A 20,409-nucleotide genomic window follows, 5' to 3' on the forward strand; every position below is an offset into this window, starting at 1 on the left:
ACTTTATACAGGGCAGTTGTCAACCACACTGTGACTGCTATGTGTGTCTGTACCCTGATCAGTCTTCCAGTGAAAGAGGCCTTCTTTTCAGCATTTATACACCCCGACTAGTTGAGAGGACCTCCACTGATTTTCCTTATTTGTATTTCAGTCCCACTAGCCTATAAAAAGACATCACTATGGGTAATAAATATAGCAGATGCCACTCTGGATAGTTTTTACTTAGACCATATAATAAATATAAAGGAATGTCATAATGATTTGTCACAGTATAATTTATAATATACAGGGGTGCAGGTAGTCTTATCTAGAGTGCTGGTGTGTTGTAAATCGGTTCTGAGTTTGTACATGTTCACAGTCTAATAAGTGCTACTTTATAGAAATACGCCAAACACTTTCTTTTTTAAAATTTGTAGTCTGATGATTTCCGTGCTACTTCAATGGAGTCAGCAAGGATGGATCCAACACTAGAACGTCGTGTTGAAAGCCCTGGCACAGAGATCTGCCGCACCTCTCGGCGGGATAGTTTCACAGGATTGACCACAAGTGGTCCGTTACTAGCTTCTGACTTTGTTATCTGGGACACTGATTCGCTTTGAGGTCTTAAAGATTCTTCAGTATCTTCTGTGTTGTCTCCACTAGAAAAGTGCCTTCTGATTTGTCTGCTGGGTTCAGACACCTGACCTTCAGCTCCTAAACTATCCCCAACAATTCTATGAGTGTTCTGCTGGAATCTGGAGTTTGGGGTGTCTTTTGACTTTCTGTTGGGTTTGCCATTTTCTATTTTTGATGCCCATTTCTGCTCTTTAGATGTAACTGGTCCGAATTCATCCTGGTTCTGTGGAGCATCTCCAGAGCCACCTAAATGGAAAGAAAATAAAACACATATAAATTGGTTACTTGGAAACTACAATTTCTTTAACTCCTTCTCGCTATAATCAAGGAAATATGTCAATAGGCAAGGCAAAATTGAAAAAAATATGGAAATAAGCAATTTTGTGGGGCAATAATTTTTTTTGCGTTCACAATTCGGTAAAACTAATATGCTAACTTTATTCTATGGGTCATAATGATTCCAATGATACCAAACTTGGATAATGTAGCTTCGTTTTATGGTTACAAAAAAAAACCATAAAACATGAAAGAAAAAAAAAGAAATAAATCTGTTCATTGCCATGTTCTGACTTTTCTAGCTTTATTTTTCCACCTATAGAGCTGTGTTAGGGTTTATTCTTTGCTCCCTGAGCTGCAGTTTTTAACGGTAACACTTTTGCGTATATATAACTTTTTATTACATGTTTTCTAGGATGTGATGTGACCAAAAATCTGCTATTTTGGCACTGGAATTTTTTTTTGCGTGTACATCATTGACCGTGCAGGATTAGGAATGTTAAAACTGAAAAATTTGGACAATTACGCACGGTAATACCAAATATGTTTATATTTTTTTCAGTGTTTTATTTAAAACTTATTTTTAAAAACATTTTTTTTTATTTTAACATTTATCAATTACATTGATCTACTGTATGTTATCGGAGCTCAATTGCTAAGAGCCTTAAACAATCACAGATCCACGAGCACCTTTCTTCCACAGCAACCCATCGGCTGTCAGCGATTACATTGCGGAGGTGCTGATGGGTCCTCTAGACCCCAGGGATCACCGGCATCACTATTGATGTCCGTCATTACTGGCAGAAGTCAGTTGCTGATAACATTGGGCATCTGCCAGTTATGATGCTGGCCCAAGCCATATTCCCCTCACCTGACCCATCACGTACATGTTCGTCATGGGTTGGGAATGAGATACTTATGTATAGCAGCCAGACAGAGGTTTAAAAGACACTATTTGATTTAGATTGGGATAATGGAACTCTATGGACACATTTAAAGTGTAGGTCTGGCGCTTTCCTACCATACATACTAAACATACATTGCATACAGATGAGGAAAGCTCTCAATGAACTAATAGATCAATATGCAGAAACTCCTACACAATTCCTACCTTGTGTAAGCATAACAGGTATAAAATAATGGCTGCTGTAAACAGTGCCTGTATTCTACTGATAAATCCTACAGAGTAAGCTCTTTCCTGCTAAATATACTGTATAGCATTACATATATACTGCATCTTATATAACTTAAATATTAATATTAAATTATAAAAGCCTTCTATTAAGTCTTAAACATTCAGCCTCGCATACCAACTATATGTTTGTGTCATCCTTATCATAGAATCCTATAGACACTATGGAACTTTGTGGAAGTGGTCGTAGTAAACTCCCTAAAGAGTTTAATATGGGCCTCAAAGCCTTTCTGAAGTGATATAATATTACAGGCACTAGGTACTGGATTCTGAGTCGGGAAGGAATTTTTCTCCCTAAGATGAAGAAAATTGGTTTCTACCTTATTGGTTGTTTTGCCTTCTTCTGGATCAACGTGTAAAGAAGATAGATGTATAGCTTTTTTTTTTAAGTCTTACAAACTATGTTGCTATACAGTATCATGATACTTTAGTGTACCACATTACTTTACATGTACAACAGCCTATACTAATGCATGTGTATGCTTATAAATCATAAACATTTCTAACCTATACTTACTATTAGGAAATGTCATATTTGCTTCCCCAACCAGATCCCTTAGCTTCTTTCTTAACTCTCGGCTAGTTGTTTTGTAGAAATAAAGCTCCTTTTCAAGGTCATCTATTTTTGTTTCACTGGTCTTAATATTTCCTGCAGAAGCTCCTCTGTCATGATCTAGAATGTAAAAAGACAGGAATAAAAATATATATATATATATATCAATAGGTAAACATAATACTTTATTGTGAAAGTGATTCCACATGAAAAAAATGCAAGAGAATACTGAGGCAAACTGGAACATATAAAAAGGGAAAAACCTGTGTTAGTTTTAAATCTTTTATCTAAAGAGATACATTTGGTCTCTTGAAATTTGTTTAATTCCACAAGTAATGACAACAATAGAAGAAGTTCCAGACTATCCCAGAAACATGCACAGGCAGAGAAGACAAATGTTAATATTTGTTTAAGATCCATTGTCAAGTACTTTTAGTAGCAGTTCATAACCTAGGTGTACAGAGAATTGGCATGTCAGATCCCACATGTCAGACATGGTAGACTGTTGTGCTGCCACACGCATTATTATATTGACAGTTGGAATAGGTAGATATTCATGTAATTTGTATTTTCAACGTAAGACTTCATCAAAGCATTTTCTAAGTGTTGAATATTTGTGCAGTCTATTTACATGTTGCTCATCTCACCCCTCTCTTTCTTAATCTTCTCACACCTTCTTGTTTTTTTTTAGCTCCTCTATGCTTTATCTCCTACTTTCAGCAGCTTAAATGGAGTATTAGAATATCAATTTCAGCTGATGACAGATGAAGGACAGCAGCCTTACCTCCAGCTCTGCTATATGGACAATACAGACTAAGCTGCCAAGGACCATCGTTGTGACCCAAAGATCAAAGTGAGATGAAAGATACCACCTGCCTTTGACATGCTGCAGCAATGCCCAAGAAACACTAGTGATGTAATCTGAGCACACACAGCCCAAAAAAACATCAACTATTAATCAGACAATTAAGGGTGTCAGTAAATGCTCTGAATAAGCTTCAGGACCGCACATGGTTTACCACCGATTGCTGTGCTTTTTCTATGCATACTACAGCTTTATGTGAGGTGAAGCACAACGATTAGCAATAATCTGCGGGTCAGTCACAATGTGTACTGACACCCTAATGGTTCCCATACAGTCGTCCAAACCTCTTGCCAGTGAAGGGGTTCAGCCAACGACAACATTCTCCAAGGTGTATGTTGGCTCTACTCTTCATTGACAGATGATGTCAGTGGAGAGAAGGGTCCTGACCTTTTTGTTCTGGGAGAGATAAGTCAGCGTCAGAGCAGTGTGGCTGCGACTTACCCTCTCCCCTTTCCACAGAGAACACATTAAAGGGGTACTCCGCTGCCCCAGTGTTCGGAACATTTTGTTCCGAACGCTGGGTGTGGGTGCTCGTGACGTCACAGCCATGCCCCCTAGTGACGTCATGCCACCTCAATGCAAGTCTATGGGAGGGAGCGTAACAGCAGTCACGCCCTCTCGCACAGACTTGCATTGAGGGGGCGTGGTGTGACATCACAAAGGGGCGTGACCATGATGTCACGACCCCCGCACCCAGGGTTCTAAACAGCTGAACAGCTAAAAGCTGCGGGACCCCTACGATCAGACAACTTATCCCCTATCCTTTGGATAGGAGATAAGAAGTCTAGGGGCGGAGTACCCCTTTAACATTTGGCCGTGCCGAACATTCATGTGTATGGGGAGGTCAGGAGAGATAACCGCTAGCCAAACGAAGGTTCGCTGTTAGTTATTGACAACGTATAGGAACTTTTATATAACAGAGCAGGAGCAAACCCTTTCCTGCTCTGTACAGTTCCTGACATGGACAGAGGTGGCTGCAGGGATCACTGTGTCGGATTGCAAAGATCTACATGACTTCCTCCAGATAAGCAATAGTACTGAATAGCTATTATTTTTATACAGAGGTAATTTACAAATCTGTATCTTTACCTGTATCTGTAACTTTTTGGTACCCGTTAATTTGAAAAATGTTTTTTTCTTTGCAATACCTTCAAAGAAGGTGCGAAATGGAACAGTATGTCCCCATCCTCCACCTTACCTTTAAACTGCTGTAACAGAAGCTGCATCCTTTGTTCATGCTCCTTTTGTTGCTGTGTTAACCGTCTGTCCGTCTGCAAGGCAAGATTGTCTAAAGCAGATTCTAGCTCTCTTACTACATTCTCTTGCTCTGCCACCTTCATGGCCAATTCTTGTGCTTGTATCTGTAATTTCCGTTCTGTCTCTCGTAGGTTCACAACCTACAACAAATCAGTGCCAATTTAAAGAACAGTCTGCTTAAATAGCTGGCCAGAAATAGGAGGTCTCCAATGGGATGCCTATAAGCCTTGGCCGGAACATTAATATGGATTATCCCAATACTGAGCATATATACGTTTTTGACGGATCTATGTCAGATCCTTGTTACATCAACTGCAGACATGACAGGTTTACTTGCTGGCTCCATAAACAATACATTGTAGTCTAATTCTACCTATGGATAAACTTGGGAATATTAAAAAATACTTTAAAGAATAGACAAACATTTATTCATAGATGTCTAACAGGTAGTTGGCCCTTAAGACCTAATATCTCATGTATATTGGGAAGATCCCTAAACCTTCATTTTAATGCTTAAATAAAAAAATGGAAAGTGCGTATACAGGGTTGGTTGGTACAACTGTTGTTACATTCAGATTTTGCTACAGATTTAACTATTTTCACAACAAATTGCAAAATCCAAAACATGAACAACTGCCTAGGGGAATGTATGTGTGAGATTCAAGTGAATATTCGGTACAAAAAATCTGCTCTATCTAAAAATTAGTACAGATATAACATGAATATAGCCCTGAATTACAATGATAAAGTCCATACCTTGTTAAAGTACTTGATGAGAATAGATCTGGTCTCAGAAGCAGAAAGTGAGCTGAACTTCTCAATGACATTGGCTTCACTTTTTGTGAGAATCTGAGAGGAGTCCTTTAAGGCCTGTTGTCGACTCTGAATGCACTCATTCTTGTACTCAATAGCGGCCTCCAAAGCTTCTATTCCCTCCTCAAGCTGGAACAAGATGTGCTCTTCCTGAGAAAGTAAGTATCAGAGAATTTCAGCCGTGTTTCAGTCACATCATGTGAAACAGAACGCATTACTTAAATGGGCACTGTCAGATACAAAAACTTTTTATATGTTGTACATCTTGGCAAAACATTAACCTTTCTAATATAAATTTTTTTTTTCTTTTTATAGAAATCATGGCTTATAAAATCATGGCTGAAGCACGGGCATGGACAAAGTCCAGTAAGTGAGGTTTGGGCTAGCACTCCTCTGTCTGATAGGACAGGAGAGAGCACAGAGGAGTTCTATCAGACAGGAGAGAGCACAGAGGAGTCCTATCAGACAGGAGAGAGCACAGAGGAGTCCTATCAGACAGGAGAGAGCACAGAGGAGTCCTATCAGACAGGAGAGAGCACAGAGGAGTCCTATCAGACAGGAGAGAGCACAGAGGAGTCCTATCAGACAGGAGAGAGCACAGAGGAGTCCTATCAGACAGGAGAGAGCACAGAGGAGTCCTATCAGACAGGAGAGAGCACAGAGGAGTTCTATCAGACAGGAGAGAGCACAGATGAGCATTATCAGACAGGAGAGAGCACAGAGGAGTCCTATCAGACAGGAGAGAGCACAGATGAGTCCTATCTGACAGGAGAGAGCACAGAGGAGTCCTATCAGACAGGAGAGAGCACAGATGAGTCCTATCAGACAGGAGAGAGCACAGAGGAGTCCTATCAGACAGGAGAGAGGAGTCCAATCAGACAGGAGAGAGCACAGATGAGTCCTATCAGACAGCAGAGAGCACAGATTAGTCCTATCAGACAGCAGAGAGCACAGAGGAGTCCTATCAGACAGGAGAGAGCACAGAGGAGTATTATCAGACAGCAAAGAGCACAGAGGAGTGCTATCAGACAGGAGAGAGCAAAAAGAAGTGCTAGCCCACCCTCACTTACTGGACTTTGTCCATGCCTGTGCTTCAGCTTGGACAAAGCCATGATTTTATAAGCCAGGTTTTTTATATAAAAGAAATTACATTTTCTTATGAAGTATATTAGAAAGGTACATTTTTTTGCCAAGATGTACAACATATAAAAAGTTTTTTTATCCAACGGTGCCCATTTAAGTATTTCTTATTTCATGGCCTGGGAGGGAGGGGAGTGGCAGGTGCATACATTTTTCTGTTTTTACCCTACCTTGAGCACTCCGGGTTGTTTTTATTTTTTGCCCCCATTATGCACACTCACAACCACTAGTCGTACGACACACTTTGTTTTATTCCAGAACAGCTCCATCTAAGTGTTTCATTAATCCTATTTGGTCATTTTATCATCATTATGACCCTCTATTACAGTGCTTGATGTGTCAAAAGGAAGTCCGTGCTGAGTCTGCTGACTTTCTGTGAACTACAAGATGACATCTTCACCTATAAAATTGCACCCCCTAGTTCACAGACCCCCCTACTGCCAGATCTGTAAAATGCTGCTGCTATATCTATGGGATCAAGATACAAAGTAGATATCCACCTTTCCTGAGGCTGTGTTCACACACGGTTTCTTGCTGCATTTTTTGTTTGCGTTTTTGCTGTAATTTTCCCAAAATCACAGAAAAAAATGCTAATTTACCACAATTGTGCAAATCACATTAAAAAGATTTTGGAAAATTGCAACAGAAACAGCCAGAATGCAGTTAAAACATGTGAAAAAAGGAGATTTTTTGTACTACCATAAAATCTCTCTCTCGTGGGGGACACCTATACTGATGGTATATGCTCTTTTCACTAGGCGGCGCTTATACTAGGAATAGAAGTCGGCTCCTCCATGGCAAGATATACCTGTCCACTGGAAGTGAGCTAATCAGTTTTGTCACAAAGCAGTAGGAGAAGCCAACAAAGAACATGTCCGAAGGACCCTAGAAAAGAATTTGGGATAAAAAAACGGAATAGAATATCCGGACAAAAAATTAAGAAATGGATTGGTGCGGTGTCCCCCAATGAAGGCTACGAGAAAGAGATTTTACGGTGAGTACAAAAAAAATCTCCTTTTCCTCGCTCTTCATTAGGGGACACCTATACTGATGGGACGTACCAAAGCAGTCCCCTAGGGTGGAAATAACATCCACTAGCAAAAGGTAATCAGTCCCGAGACCGGACCCACTTGTCGATAAGGCCTGCGGACAAGAGCCCAGGCCAGAGAAAACCGAGCCCTAGAAACAGAGCTCCCGGAAGATCCCCCAGCCATGGAGATGGACTGGGCCACCAAAGGAAGGGACGGTCCTTCACAGGGACTCTAAACCTAAGGTCCTCATAGAGAGACCAGAAAAAGTCGACTAGGAAGCCAGAGGGGCCGGAACCATCCCGGAATTAGGTAGGAAATCAACTCTAAGTAACACAGAACCAGACAGAGGGCTAGCGCGGCTGGGAAACAAAAATGGAAAATGGCACAACAAAAGAAAAATAGACAGAAACCGTCTCTAGAGAAGCCTGGTGAGGAAGATCGAAGATCTGAACATCTACAGATCCAAAACCCCTATCCAAGCCGCGAGTACCTGGGAGGTGACATAGTTCAACTTGTGTAATCCAGATGAATGGAACGCCCTCCATTTCGAGAGAACATGGACCCCAAAGGAGAAGATGGAAGGAAATAATGGCTAAGAAGAAGCGGAAGTCCAGAAAAGGGGCATCCCGGAACACCAGAGCGGCAAACATGGGAAATGGAGGTTCCTGAGTCACCTGGAAGATGGACACGGAAGAATAAACAGCCAAGAAAGGAGCGGAAGTCCCTGAAAAGGAGTATTTGGAAAACCGGAGCAGCCGACATGGGAAATGGAGGTTCCAGAGCCTCCTGGAAGACTTACACCCGAAGGGTAAGGAAACCAAACATCCACGAAACGCTCCAAGTGACAAAGATCCGTGCCGAGACAGAAGAAGTGCGGTACAGAAAGACAGCCCCATAAATGAGATTGCAGAGAAACCTGGGCAGGACCGCTTCACATGCGTGAGACCTCAACCATCACTAAGGCCCAAAGAACCAGGAGGACCAACCTAGAGAAGAAGGCACGCCACAGCGTCCAAGGATAGTGGTCAAGACAAGGAGACCAACCAGTCGTGGGCCCCAGCGGTCAGAGCACACTAGAGGACTCCCAAGCAACAACTCCTCAGGATGGGAACGGAGGGGGAACAAAAGGGAACCCGGTTGGGACTCCCAGAATCTGGGCACAGAAAGGTAACTCTAGAAAACTGAGGAGTCAGTGTTAGCGCTACTGACACCGCCAAGGGAAGGAGGAAAACACCCTATCAGGAAGATTGTGCCGAGTGGGGAGGAGACCACTGGCAGGACCCAAACAACAGACGGAGGCTAGACCAGCTGTCACCGAGCCACACGATAGCAGAAACCCCTCCGACAGAGGGGAGTGCCAAGGCTGCCTGGGCAGCAGTAGATAACCAAGAAACAGGAAGAGAGCAAGGCTGCAATAATGGGCAGTAAGCACACATGCAGAGACAACGAAAAGCTATACTGAATGCTCTAAGTAAAAAACAAGGGTCCAGACAGATATCCCACCTATAAAGTGGTAAGAGAGAGAGGACTCCATCTCGATAGTAGAAAGTGACCAGCGAAATAGACCCCCTAGTGGAGGGGAAAACAAGGGGTGGTGGAGATTAAACTCAGGCACTGACCATACCAAGCCCCCTGATCCCCATACCTCTGTGGAAGGAGGATTATCAAAGTGCAACAGGCACTGTAGGAGCAGGGACAAGCCGCCCTGCGGCAACGGACAAAGTACTGGGTGGACGAAGCCCCCAGTAACTGCGAGAACATATCAAAATTTGTGTCCCCAGAGGGAACGCAATCCTGGACACTGGAGCTGGGCAAAGATGCAAAGACGTGACTACAAATGCAAGAAAGAAGCACAGACACACAGCAACCAACAGCGTTGAGAGGAACACCCCATTGGGGTGAAACCCCGGGTCAGATGGGCACCAACGGAGCCAGTCTAGTCGTGTGTAAGGCAACCGAGCAGGCGCCTGAGCTACCCTGCACAGAAATCCAGGAAGATACCTGGATGAATAAGGGAGGGGCCTTGAACTGTCTGTGACGCCCCACCAGGCCCCATGCCAGAGCAGAGGTGGTCAACCGCCGCAGAACTGTGAAAACCAGATTACAGGAAGGTCCGAAGCACACCCCACCGACAGAAGGGAAGGTGGGCTCTACACGTGACGAGGGACCTAACATATGTAGGGACACAGACATGGATACCTCTCGACAGTAGTGAGGAACCAAGATTGCAGACACGAAAGGAATTGCAGACATCCAAGTACGCAGTATGAAAGACAGGCTCAGTACCCAATGGTGTGTCACAACCATGCCCCTAGCAGACCAACGTAGAACTCTTAGAAAGGGGAACAGAGAGCTGCAGTTTCCATGAAAAGCCATGGAACCTGTAGGAAATGCCCACACCCCCATTTCCTAATGGTGCCCCACACCAGGACTGCTGTCGCAGATGCAAGAGATGAAGGAGATATGTAAGGTAGGAAACATGCAGAGACAGTCTGAATGGTATAATAGGTTCAATGACCACATGGAAACATACTTCATGGAAGTTCACATGGAAAGTGAGTCACCGGGATGCAGTGACGGGAGCAGCAGGAAAGGGGGAGGTGACCTGGTGAATTAGAAACCCTGCAGACACAGTCTGGCTATATGGAATAGGGACCATGGCCACACCTGGTCCCGAAGTCAGAACCACACATTGAAAGTGGGTTACCAGCCTTCAGCCGTGAGAACGGCAGACATGCAGAGAGGGACATGGTAAAGCAGGGAACCCTGCGAACCAGTATGTGGTACATTGCATAGGGCACATGGAGCAACATGGGTTGACTCACTCAGAACTACACCTCGGCAGTGGGATACCTGAACTTCCGTCCACGGAGTGGGAAGTGTATGGTAGTTGACCCGACGTAGTAGTAAATCATGGCTGACAGGATTCCTGAACACACAGGATCACTCCTTCAAACCCTCCCACAGAAAGTGGGGTACCGGAGTGCGGCCGATCCAATGGGCGACCTGGTGGTGCCGGAGACCATGCAGACTAAGTCTGGCTGACTGGATGAGGGTTCCTGCAGGTGCACAGGGATGATGCCCGAGTCCTCCCATGCAGAAAGCTACAGGAAAACACCACCAAGCACGTGGCAGCCCAATGGATAGAATCCCCGTCACCCTGGAAGATCAGGGGAGATTGAGGAGCTTGGATTGCATCCCTGTCGCCCTGAAAAGGGTCGACAGGACATGTAGGGTCACTTCTTCGGACAACGCACCATAGCAGTGGGACCATAACTCCCGAAGGGCGACCTAGAGGTGTAGGACACCATGAAAACCACTGTCCAGCTTACTGGCACAGGGTCCCCTTGTACCGATAACGACACCCTTCTAGATTCCTCACATTAGAAGAGGGGTACAGGAACTCCAGCCAAGCACGCGGCAGCTCCATGATGGGAGACCGGTGGCGGCAGAAACCGAGCAGTCAACAGTCTGGCTTATTAATAGAGAACACCCCCAGGCGCTGATGCCCTATTGTCACATATGGAGGGGTGAGGAGGCCTGGGGCCATGGATAGTATCCCCACCATCCTGGGAGATCAGAGGAGGCTAAGGAGCCGTGGATTGTATCCCCGTCACCCTGCACAAAATCCATTGTACACACTGGGTTACTCCTTCTGACACCACTTGTTAGCAGTGGGAAGCCGTAATTCCAGCCGTGAATGCGGCAGCCATGTGATAAGTGACAGGCGGCAGAGGAAACCACGCAGACCACTGTCTGTGGCATTGGGTCCAGTCTATGTCCACATAGGAACACGTGCTTGAAAATCTTGCACTAGAAGTAGAGGGTCCAGCACATTAGCCACAGATTCTGAAGACCTATAAGGACCTGTGGGGGAAAATTTATACCACTGCGGTTTTCCAGCACCCTCCAGGGAATGCAGCTGTGGGCGTGGCAGACATGTCATGGCAGAAATGCCACTCACACTATCCCTGAGCTGGGAAGAGACCTTTGCCTTTTCAGGTGATAAAACAGGTAGGCGGAATCAAATATTAAAGAGGCCCCCAAAAATAACATTTAATATATGGTCCCCAGACTGGAAACCCATGGACATGGACTGAGAAACGAAAGATTTTTATTTATTTTTTGTAAATAAAAAGAGTGCAGGAAGCAGTGAACTGCACAGGGACCTTGAGGCCAGTGCCCAGTCACTGCCGAGCAGGGAGCAGCGGATATTACGCGCGCTGTGGGGAGATGCTAGAGCCGAATGGCAAGCCCCGTTGTCCAAGCGCTCGGCCTCCCGTCGCCCCAGGAACAAGGTTAGGGGCAGAGCATGAGAGGCGCATAATGGCACAGATGAAAGGAAAGTGAAAGTGCGGGAAGCGAAAAAGGCGGCCGGCAGAGGAGCAGAGCCAGCTGTCGATATATGTACAGTACCGCTGTGAGGCGAGAGAATGAGCCGCCTCACAGTCCAACGAGCCCCCACACCCGAGAGCCCCAATAAAATATGTCAGGGATATCCCCCAACGACAACCCCCAATAATCCTTAGGATTAATCCCTGTCAGGGTAAAAGCGGCGGTGAGCGGGCATTGGGGGGTAGGGTTTGATGATTGCTACAGATGGGGCTGTAGCCCCATGTACAGCACAGCCACGTGTAATGGCGGCTGAGGAGCCAGCGCTGGGGAAAAGGGACCTCAGGATGGAGAAACCCTAGCGGTGTACAGAAGGGGAGGGGGAGAAGGGGGGAGGATGTTAGACATACTCACCAACAGACTCCATCTTCTCATACTCACCCAAGGGTCTTCAACCAGCTTATGGCCACGCTGCATCATACCAGGCTAAGATAGCGGGGCGAGCAGGGGCAGTGGGGGACCCGGACCCAGGGTACAACCTCCAGGAACTGGCCGTTGGCGAGAGGGGGTTTGACAGTACATACTCTATGTCTGTGCCCCTTTGTCGCATATGGGAGAACAGGTAGCACCATGCTCCTGAACCCCCACCTGAAAAAGGGAAACAAAAGGGAGAAAAAACCTAAAACAGCCCTTACTAGAAAATAATTTAAAAAAAAAAGGACCAGGTCTGGGAAGCTACGAGACCTGTGTCTTGCCTCCTACTGACACTAGCTATAAACTGATTACCTCACTTCCAGTGGGCGGCTATATCCTGACAGGGAGGAGTCGACTTCTTTTCCTAGTTTCAGCGCCTCATAGTGGCAAGGGCATATACCATCGGTATAGGTGTCCCCCCATTGAAGAGCGACCGAGAAAAATGTAGTAAAGATTTTACGTGTGAACACAGCCTAAAGACTTACAATCTTTATAGAACACCTCAAGTGTTATTATAGGTCAAATAACTTTCGCCCCAATATTTCTCTATTATTATTACTTATTTATTTATATTACTTTAAATAAGTAAATGCATCAAAACTGAACACAGTGTGAACTCACTCCAACTTAGGAGTCTTAGAGTTAATTTGGGTGAATGTCAGCACTACCCAGATGAACAGGTGCACAGATCAAACACCACACCCAAAGCCAGAAGATCACAACCACTTCAGTGATGAATTTACATTCAGAGTGGAGCCTAACCCATTCCTGCCACAGCATACACATGAACCTCTACATTATTCTCTAATAATAACTTATGCTGCACTACAAAAAGAAAAAAAAGAAAAGAAAAAAAAAAAGAAAAAGGATAAAGTCAATCCCATTAAATATAACACAAGAACATGTCAAAGATGCATAAAAATAACATTCTTAGAGCCATACTTCATATATACATTAGATTAGCTTGTGGGAAAATACAGCTGGCCATGCACATCCTACTTCTGCTACTAAACCATAAGAGCACTAACAGCAATGAATACCAGCAGTTTTACAAGACAACGTCCAGTACATGCCTACCTCTGGTGACAACACTGTGCCATTTTTAAGCTTTTCATCTAGACTGTCTCTTCTCTGTAAAAGATGGTCTCGCTCCTTCTGCAGAACTTTAACCTCCCCAGATACTTTCTTCTGTTCCTCACTGTTACCGCTGTGCAGTTTCTTACTTTTGTCTGTAAGCTCATTCTCTAATGCATTTAGGCGAGATGACAATTTCAGCATGTCACTGTTTAAAGTCTAAGAAAAACAACAAAATGTTTGTTTTTAAACTAATATAACTCACACACGGGTAAATAAACTTAGTAAGTAATGAAATAAGAATGGAAATGATATTTTATCACATAAATATTTGATTTATTCTATTCTACAGTATATATTTTATTTGATCTTTAATTTATTGATACTTTGACTGTGTGGAGATGCAATTTACCTTTTTATCTATTTATATGTCTAAATCAGCCTGGGTTGTGAAATCCTAGAGCAGTGGTTTTCAACCAGAAACTCATCAACTGTTACAAAACTACTACTACCACCATCATGCACTGACAATGAAAAGTTGTCAGGGTATGCTTGGACTGTAGTTTTGCTGGAAAGCCACAGGTTAAAGACCACTGCTTTGAAGGCTAGTTTTCACAGGTATGCCAGGGCAACCTATCTAACTAGCTATGAATATACTTTGGGATGTTAATGCAGTATTATTTATTACAATCTTGATGTAAGTATACTCCACTTTCTTATTTTAAATCACTGCATCAAGAAAGGTTACCCGAAATCCACAGAAAAAAAAAAAAAAAGGTGAGGGCAGTGCAGCCGATAAGAGCAGCGATAATTTATGACTCTTTTGACAGTTGTTTGCTTATTTCCTACTGAATACAAAGGAGGGATGTGTTCCATAACATTCATGATGTGCAATGTACACCAGACATCGGAAGCAATCACACCATACTAGGGGCAAACAGCAGCCAGATCAGGCATTGAAATTATGTATTTCAATGTTCCATATTTTAAATGGACAATAAACTGATGCAAACTGATTCATACGGATCCTGTAAAAAAAACTCTAAAGTTTGCATGTTCAATAAAAAAAGGAAGGTTTGTATCAGTTTTTTGATCATATTACATCAGGTTTTTCTCTGTTTTCGTTCTTCTGAGCATGATCAGTTTGAAAACCGGAGGTAACTGGAAAGTTAAAGGGGTATTCCAGGAAAAAACTTTTTTATATATATCAACTGGCTCCAGAAAGTTAAACAGATTTGTAAATTACTTCTATTAAAAAAAATCTTAATCCTTTCAGTACTTATGAGCTTCTGAAGTTAAGGTTGTTCTTTTCTGTCTAAATCCTCTCTGATGACACCTGTCTCGGGAAACGCCCAGTTTGGAAGCAAATCCCCATAGTAAGCCTCTTCTAAACTGGGCGTTTCCCGAGACAGGTGTCATCAGAGAGGATTTAGACAGAAAAGAACAACCTTAACTTCAGAAGCTCATAAGTACTGAAAGGATTAAGATTTTTTAATAGAAGTAATTTACAAATCTCATGATATCTGTGAAGAGAAATGAAAATATCGGCACTCACCAGTGTGGCTGCAGGGTCTTCTTTATTGAGACATACTCACATGCGGGGTACAGAAGAGAGGGGAGTGGGGGGACAAGTAGTGGCGACCGAGCTCTAGTTTCGCACACTTGGTGTGCTTCGTCCGGCCATGACCCATACTGCCTATGACTGCCTTATATACAAGTGAACCTAGTGCTTCACCTATCATGCACCTGAACATCTCTCACATGATCAGGTGACAGATGTTCAGGTGCATGATAGGTGAAGCACTAGGCTCACTTGTATATAAGGCAGTCATAGGCAGTATGGGTCATGGCCGGACGAAGCACACCAAGTGTGCGAAACTAGAGCTCGGTCGCCACCACTTGTCCCCCCACTCCCCTCTCTTCTGTACCCCGCATGTGAGTATGTCTCAATAAAGAAGACCCTGCAGCCACACTGGTGAGTGCCGATATTTTCATTTCTCTTCACGGATATCATGAACTTATTATATCATTTGCTTATTATAGTATCTGAGCACCACCAGAGGCATTACAGCTACACCAACTCCCACCTGCCATTCCTAATCCAGCACACTCACGCAGTGCCGCACTACCTCCTTTGTAATTTACAAATCTGTTTAACTTTCTGGAGCCAGTTGATATATATAAAAAAGTTTTTCCTGGAATACCCCTTTAAAAAACATATGAATTTATGCAAACTGAATTCCTTCTGGCACTATAGATATTAATGTAAATGTTTACCATACGTTAGATAAAATAAACAATGTACATTTTGGTTCAGGAATAAAAAGCTGACTGCAATAGGAGCTGAAGTAAACTGAGAGGACCCCAAAAAAGAGGCCCCATAGACATCAATGGGATCAGTTCAAGACAGTTTTTCTTCCTCTTTACTGGATCATTCAATGGAACACAAAAATGCTGATGTTAAACTAGCATAAACTAGAAAACTAAAACATTCTACAAGATGGAAATACATTGATGAATGAAAGCAAAGTACCACACCTGACTTGAGCGCAATTTTTTCATTTCCAGATGGCTCTTATCTTTTAGCATGGCTTCCATCTTAACAATGCTCTCTTCTCTTTTCTTTAAATCCTCTTCCAGCTCGCTCAATGCTTGCCGCTCCTTTAAGACCTTCTCCACCTCCTCATCAAGCCACTTCTTCTGTTCTTCTAATTTCTAAATGAAAGAGATGGCAAAATATTTGATTGTAAGATAAAACAATATTTTATATAAACAAAATCTACATATACAGCACAAAAAAGCTTATAGAGAACACTGCATGATACTCAAGGAAATCAATGCGTGTCCTTCAAATGTACAGCTCCAATGATGCTTTACAGCAGCTTGGGTAATAATGCTAATTCTCCTATTCTGTTTCAATAATTTTTATTGAAAAGTTTTTATAATAACAAACTTTAATGTTACATTCACATTTTGACTTCGTTGGTCAAATGAATATTGGTATCATCCAAGGCGATATACGCCAAAATATTATCCAATCACAATGATATAGTTTCAAACAAAGACAAAGAAAAAATGCACTACATAACAGTAACATAAGGTGAGGTGACATCACAAGAGAAACGTACCAGTGTAGTATCCATCTATTGTCCAAATAAAATAGAATTTACTCAATATCTAAACAAGACAAAAGAGTAGACACTGTCCACTGCTATATTCTTTTTTGTAGTTGTGAACGGTCTAGGAGTGACATAGTTCTCACTAAATTTCTTAAAAATTGTATCCTTTCCATCTTAATATTACCCGAAGTCAGGTGAGATTCTAAAATACTATGTAACTGTAGAGTATGAAGATGTAAGCCACTTAGAACTACCTCCGTTATTGTAGGGACCGTTGGGGATTTCCATTCCCTAGTGAGGGTGATTTTTGCCACAATGCAGATGATGCAGGTCAAGTGTCTGAGTTTGGGTGGGATAGAGTGTACGTCAATAAAAAGCAAGGCCAGCTGAGGAGCCACGGGATATTCTGTTGTAATACTTTTTCCAATAGGATTCTACAAGCGGACCAAAAAAGTAAAATGCTCGGACATTCCCACAGTATATGTATAAGGGTGCCCCTGTGTCCGCAATTTCTCCAGCACAGGGGGGGGGGAAGAGTCAGGGTAAATCAGTGCCAGTTTATCCGGAGTATAATACCAGTGTAACATAGTTTTAGATATGGACTCTACATTAGATACACATTGAAACGCTGTCTGCACTGCTTGGAAAGCCTGTTTCCAGTCCAGATCATTTATTGGTATACCCAAAGACCTTTCCCATGTGCGGAAAGGGTGCGACCTCTGGAAGATAGTGGAGTGTAAGAATGTGGAGTAAATCATCTTTAACCCTTTCAAATTACTATACAAGAACGACAATGTCGCTGTGTGAGGCCTAAGACCCGATGAGGTCAAAGAGTTCAAAAAATCTGCAAGTACATGTAAAAATCCCTTTTATGGATATGAAATTTATTTTGTAACTCTTGGAACGTCATCAACAGTCCTGAATCATATATATGACGAACATGTGTAATGCCACGGAGATTCCATGTTTGAATATCCAGTTGTGGAATTGAGGCCCTAACAGACGTTAAGGGGATTGAGGCTATCGTAGCATTATCGGTCGAGGCTGCTGCTTTCAGATACTGCACCCAGACCCTATATGATGCCCTAATGATTGGGTTCAATAATGGAACCGGTGATACTGACTCCCACATGGGATGGCATAAAACATCTGCAATGTGGTAGGGGGCCGTGTATGTGTGTTCAATATGTACCCATGGAACCTCAAATTGACCCTTCCACCATCCACGCAAGGAGCTAATCAGCGTGGCCACATAGCAGCCATGAAGGTCCGGCACTCCCAAGCCTCCTGCCTCCCTTGCCTTGGTAAGTATGGAAGATGCTACTCTAGGCTTCTTCCAGCCCACACAAATTTATTTAGAATAGATTGGGCTGTCACAAAAAAAGAGTTAGGGATTGTAATAGGTAGTGTTCTATATAAATATAGAAAACGTTGCAAAAGAAACATTTTAAAGGTGGTAATTCTACCTACCCAGGATATATCAAATTGTGTCAGTCTCTCCAACTTCTCCTCTATAGTCTTTAAAAACGGATCATAATTAGTATGAAATAGCAGTTTATGAGGGAAGGCTAGTTTGATACCTAAGTAAGTTACGTCTGAGGCCCACCAGTCAAAGGGGTAAGTATGTTTAAGGTTGGTCACTGTCTGCCTATCGAGAAAGATAGGTAGTGCTTGAGTCTTGGAGGCATTAAGGTGATAGTATGATAATATACCAAAATTATGAATAACATCTAATGCAGCAGGGGTGGAAAGAATAGGCTGGGTGAGCTTGAGGATGATATCATCCGCATATAGCGAAATGAGATGATGCCTACCACCTATGTGTACCTCTGAAATTCGTGAATCTGTACAAAGTGCTTGTGCCAAAGGTTCTAGGCATAAAACGAAAATAAGGGGGGACAGTGGGCACCCCTGTCTCGTTCCATTGAGAATATTCAGAGGAGTGGATAAAGCTCCATTGGTAAAGACTCTAGCAGACGGGCCATTGTATAAAGAAGTAATTGCAGACATGATCAGGCCGCTAAACCCCATATGTCGCAACACCGAGAAGGCGTACGACCAGCGAAGCCGGTCAAACGCCTTCTCAGCGTCTAATGCCAATACCAAAGTCAGGGTGCTCGTTCTCTCCAAATGATGGAAAACATTTAGCAGTCTCCTGGTATTATCCGAAGCCTGTCCCGCTTGATCTGCATCAATTAGAGAGGGCAGCACTACGGATAGTCTAGAGACAATTAATTTTGCAAAAATTTTTAGGTCCCGATTGAGCAGCGAAATCAGCCTATAGTTTTGAGGGAGATCCGGAGACTTCCCATGCTTAGGGAGTGTTACTCTCAAAGCCTGCAAATTCTCACAAGGAAATGAACCCATTTTAATAGCCAATTGGAATGCTGCTGTGAGGTGCGGGGATATTATGTCACAAAAAGTTTTATAATATAAATTTATAAACCTATCTGGTCCAGGTGCTTTTTGAAATGGGAAAGACCTAATAATTTTAACTACCTCGGACAGGGTTATGGGGCTGTTGAGCCTATCTAGTTGTGCCTCTGCTAAGTTAGGCAAGTGTAGTCCAGCTAAGAAAGAATTCACTGACTCTTCTAGCAAGGGTGGTGTAGGGGTCGTGTTTTGTAAGTTGTACAGGGAGGAGTAAAAGGCCCGAAAACAATTAGCTATGCCCTCTGGAGTATATACTGTATCACCTTATTGGGGATGTTTTAAAAGTGCAATCCGCGACTTCTCTATTCTTTAAGCGAGAGGCCAGCAGCTTGCCTGCCTTGTCATTTTGCGAATAATAATTCGCTTTAGTTTTTCTAAGTCGTTTTCATATTGGGATAAGAACAGACCCCTTAATTCCAGGCGAAGATTAGATACCTGAGTAGCGAGATCAGGAGATGGGGAAGTCTTATTCAAAGCCTCCGCATCCCGCAGCCTATCCAATACTTTATTTAGAGCCATATCTTTCTTTTACCAATAGAGCCATATTTAATAAAAGAACCTCTGATATATGCCTTGTGGCAATTCCACAGTGTAAGAGCATCAGTGTCTGGGGAGCAATTAGTGACAAAGTACAATGTCAGGTCATCTTGTAATTGTTTGACATGCTCCAGGTGAGACATCAAGAAAGGACTTGCCCTCCATAGATACGTAGGTGATGTAGAAGCAATTTATTGTAGTGATAATGATACAGCCGCGTGATCTGACCATGAGATCAGTTCAATGGTAGATGTTGCTAATTTAGATAACAAGGATCTCTCCACCAGGAACATGTCCAAACGGGAATATGTGTTGTGTGTCAGTGAGTGATGCGTGTAGTCTCTAGCATTCGGGTTTTGTATCCGCCACGTATCGTATAGTTTTTCAGACCACAGTAAGTGAGCTAGAGAAGCAGGAGAGATACGCGCAGTGGAGGTGGAGTCCACCGCAGGGTCTACTACTAAATTAAAATCCCCAAACACGACCAAAGGGCCCTTTTTGATACGATTGGCTAATTTTAGTGTCTTACGGAGAAAACGGTGCTGGCCTAAGTTGGGGGCATATATGGCTACTAAAGTGTAAGGCTGGTTATTAAGCATGCATGAGAGGATGATATGTCTTCCCTGAGGGTCACTAACTAGATTAGTTACAGCAAAGGCTACCGAATTCTTAACCGCGAATATCACCCCTCTGGATTT

General features: G+C 43.1%; 1 protein-coding gene across 4 annotated transcripts in view; it reads right to left on the reverse strand.

Moving 5' to 3' along the window:
* Positions 1–257: 257 nt before the first annotated feature.
* Positions 258–20,409, reverse strand: part of KIF27 (kinesin family member 27) — a 76,517-nt gene continuing 56,365 nt past the window's right edge. For all 4 annotated transcript variants that reach the window (XM_056524049.1, XM_056524022.1, XM_056524039.1 and 1 more), the window contains 6 exons: positions 16,161–16,337; positions 13,626–13,841; positions 5,515–5,721; positions 4,700–4,898; positions 2,601–2,756; positions 258–861 (listed from right to left, as the gene is read on the reverse strand). In XM_056524049.1, coding sequence (XP_056380024.1) covers positions 404–861; positions 2,601–2,756; positions 4,700–4,898; positions 5,515–5,721; positions 13,626–13,841; positions 16,161–16,337 — 1,413 coding nt within the window. In that variant the 3' untranslated portion in view covers positions 258–403. The remainder of the gene's footprint in view (positions 862–2,600; positions 2,757–4,699; positions 4,899–5,514; positions 5,722–13,625; positions 13,842–16,160; positions 16,338–20,409) is intronic.

The sequence above is a fragment of the Hyla sarda genome, chromosome 1 (assembly GCF_029499605.1).
Source record: "Hyla sarda isolate aHylSar1 chromosome 1, aHylSar1.hap1, whole genome shotgun sequence".
NCBI lineage: Eukaryota > Metazoa > Chordata > Amphibia > Anura > Hylidae > Hyla > Hyla sarda.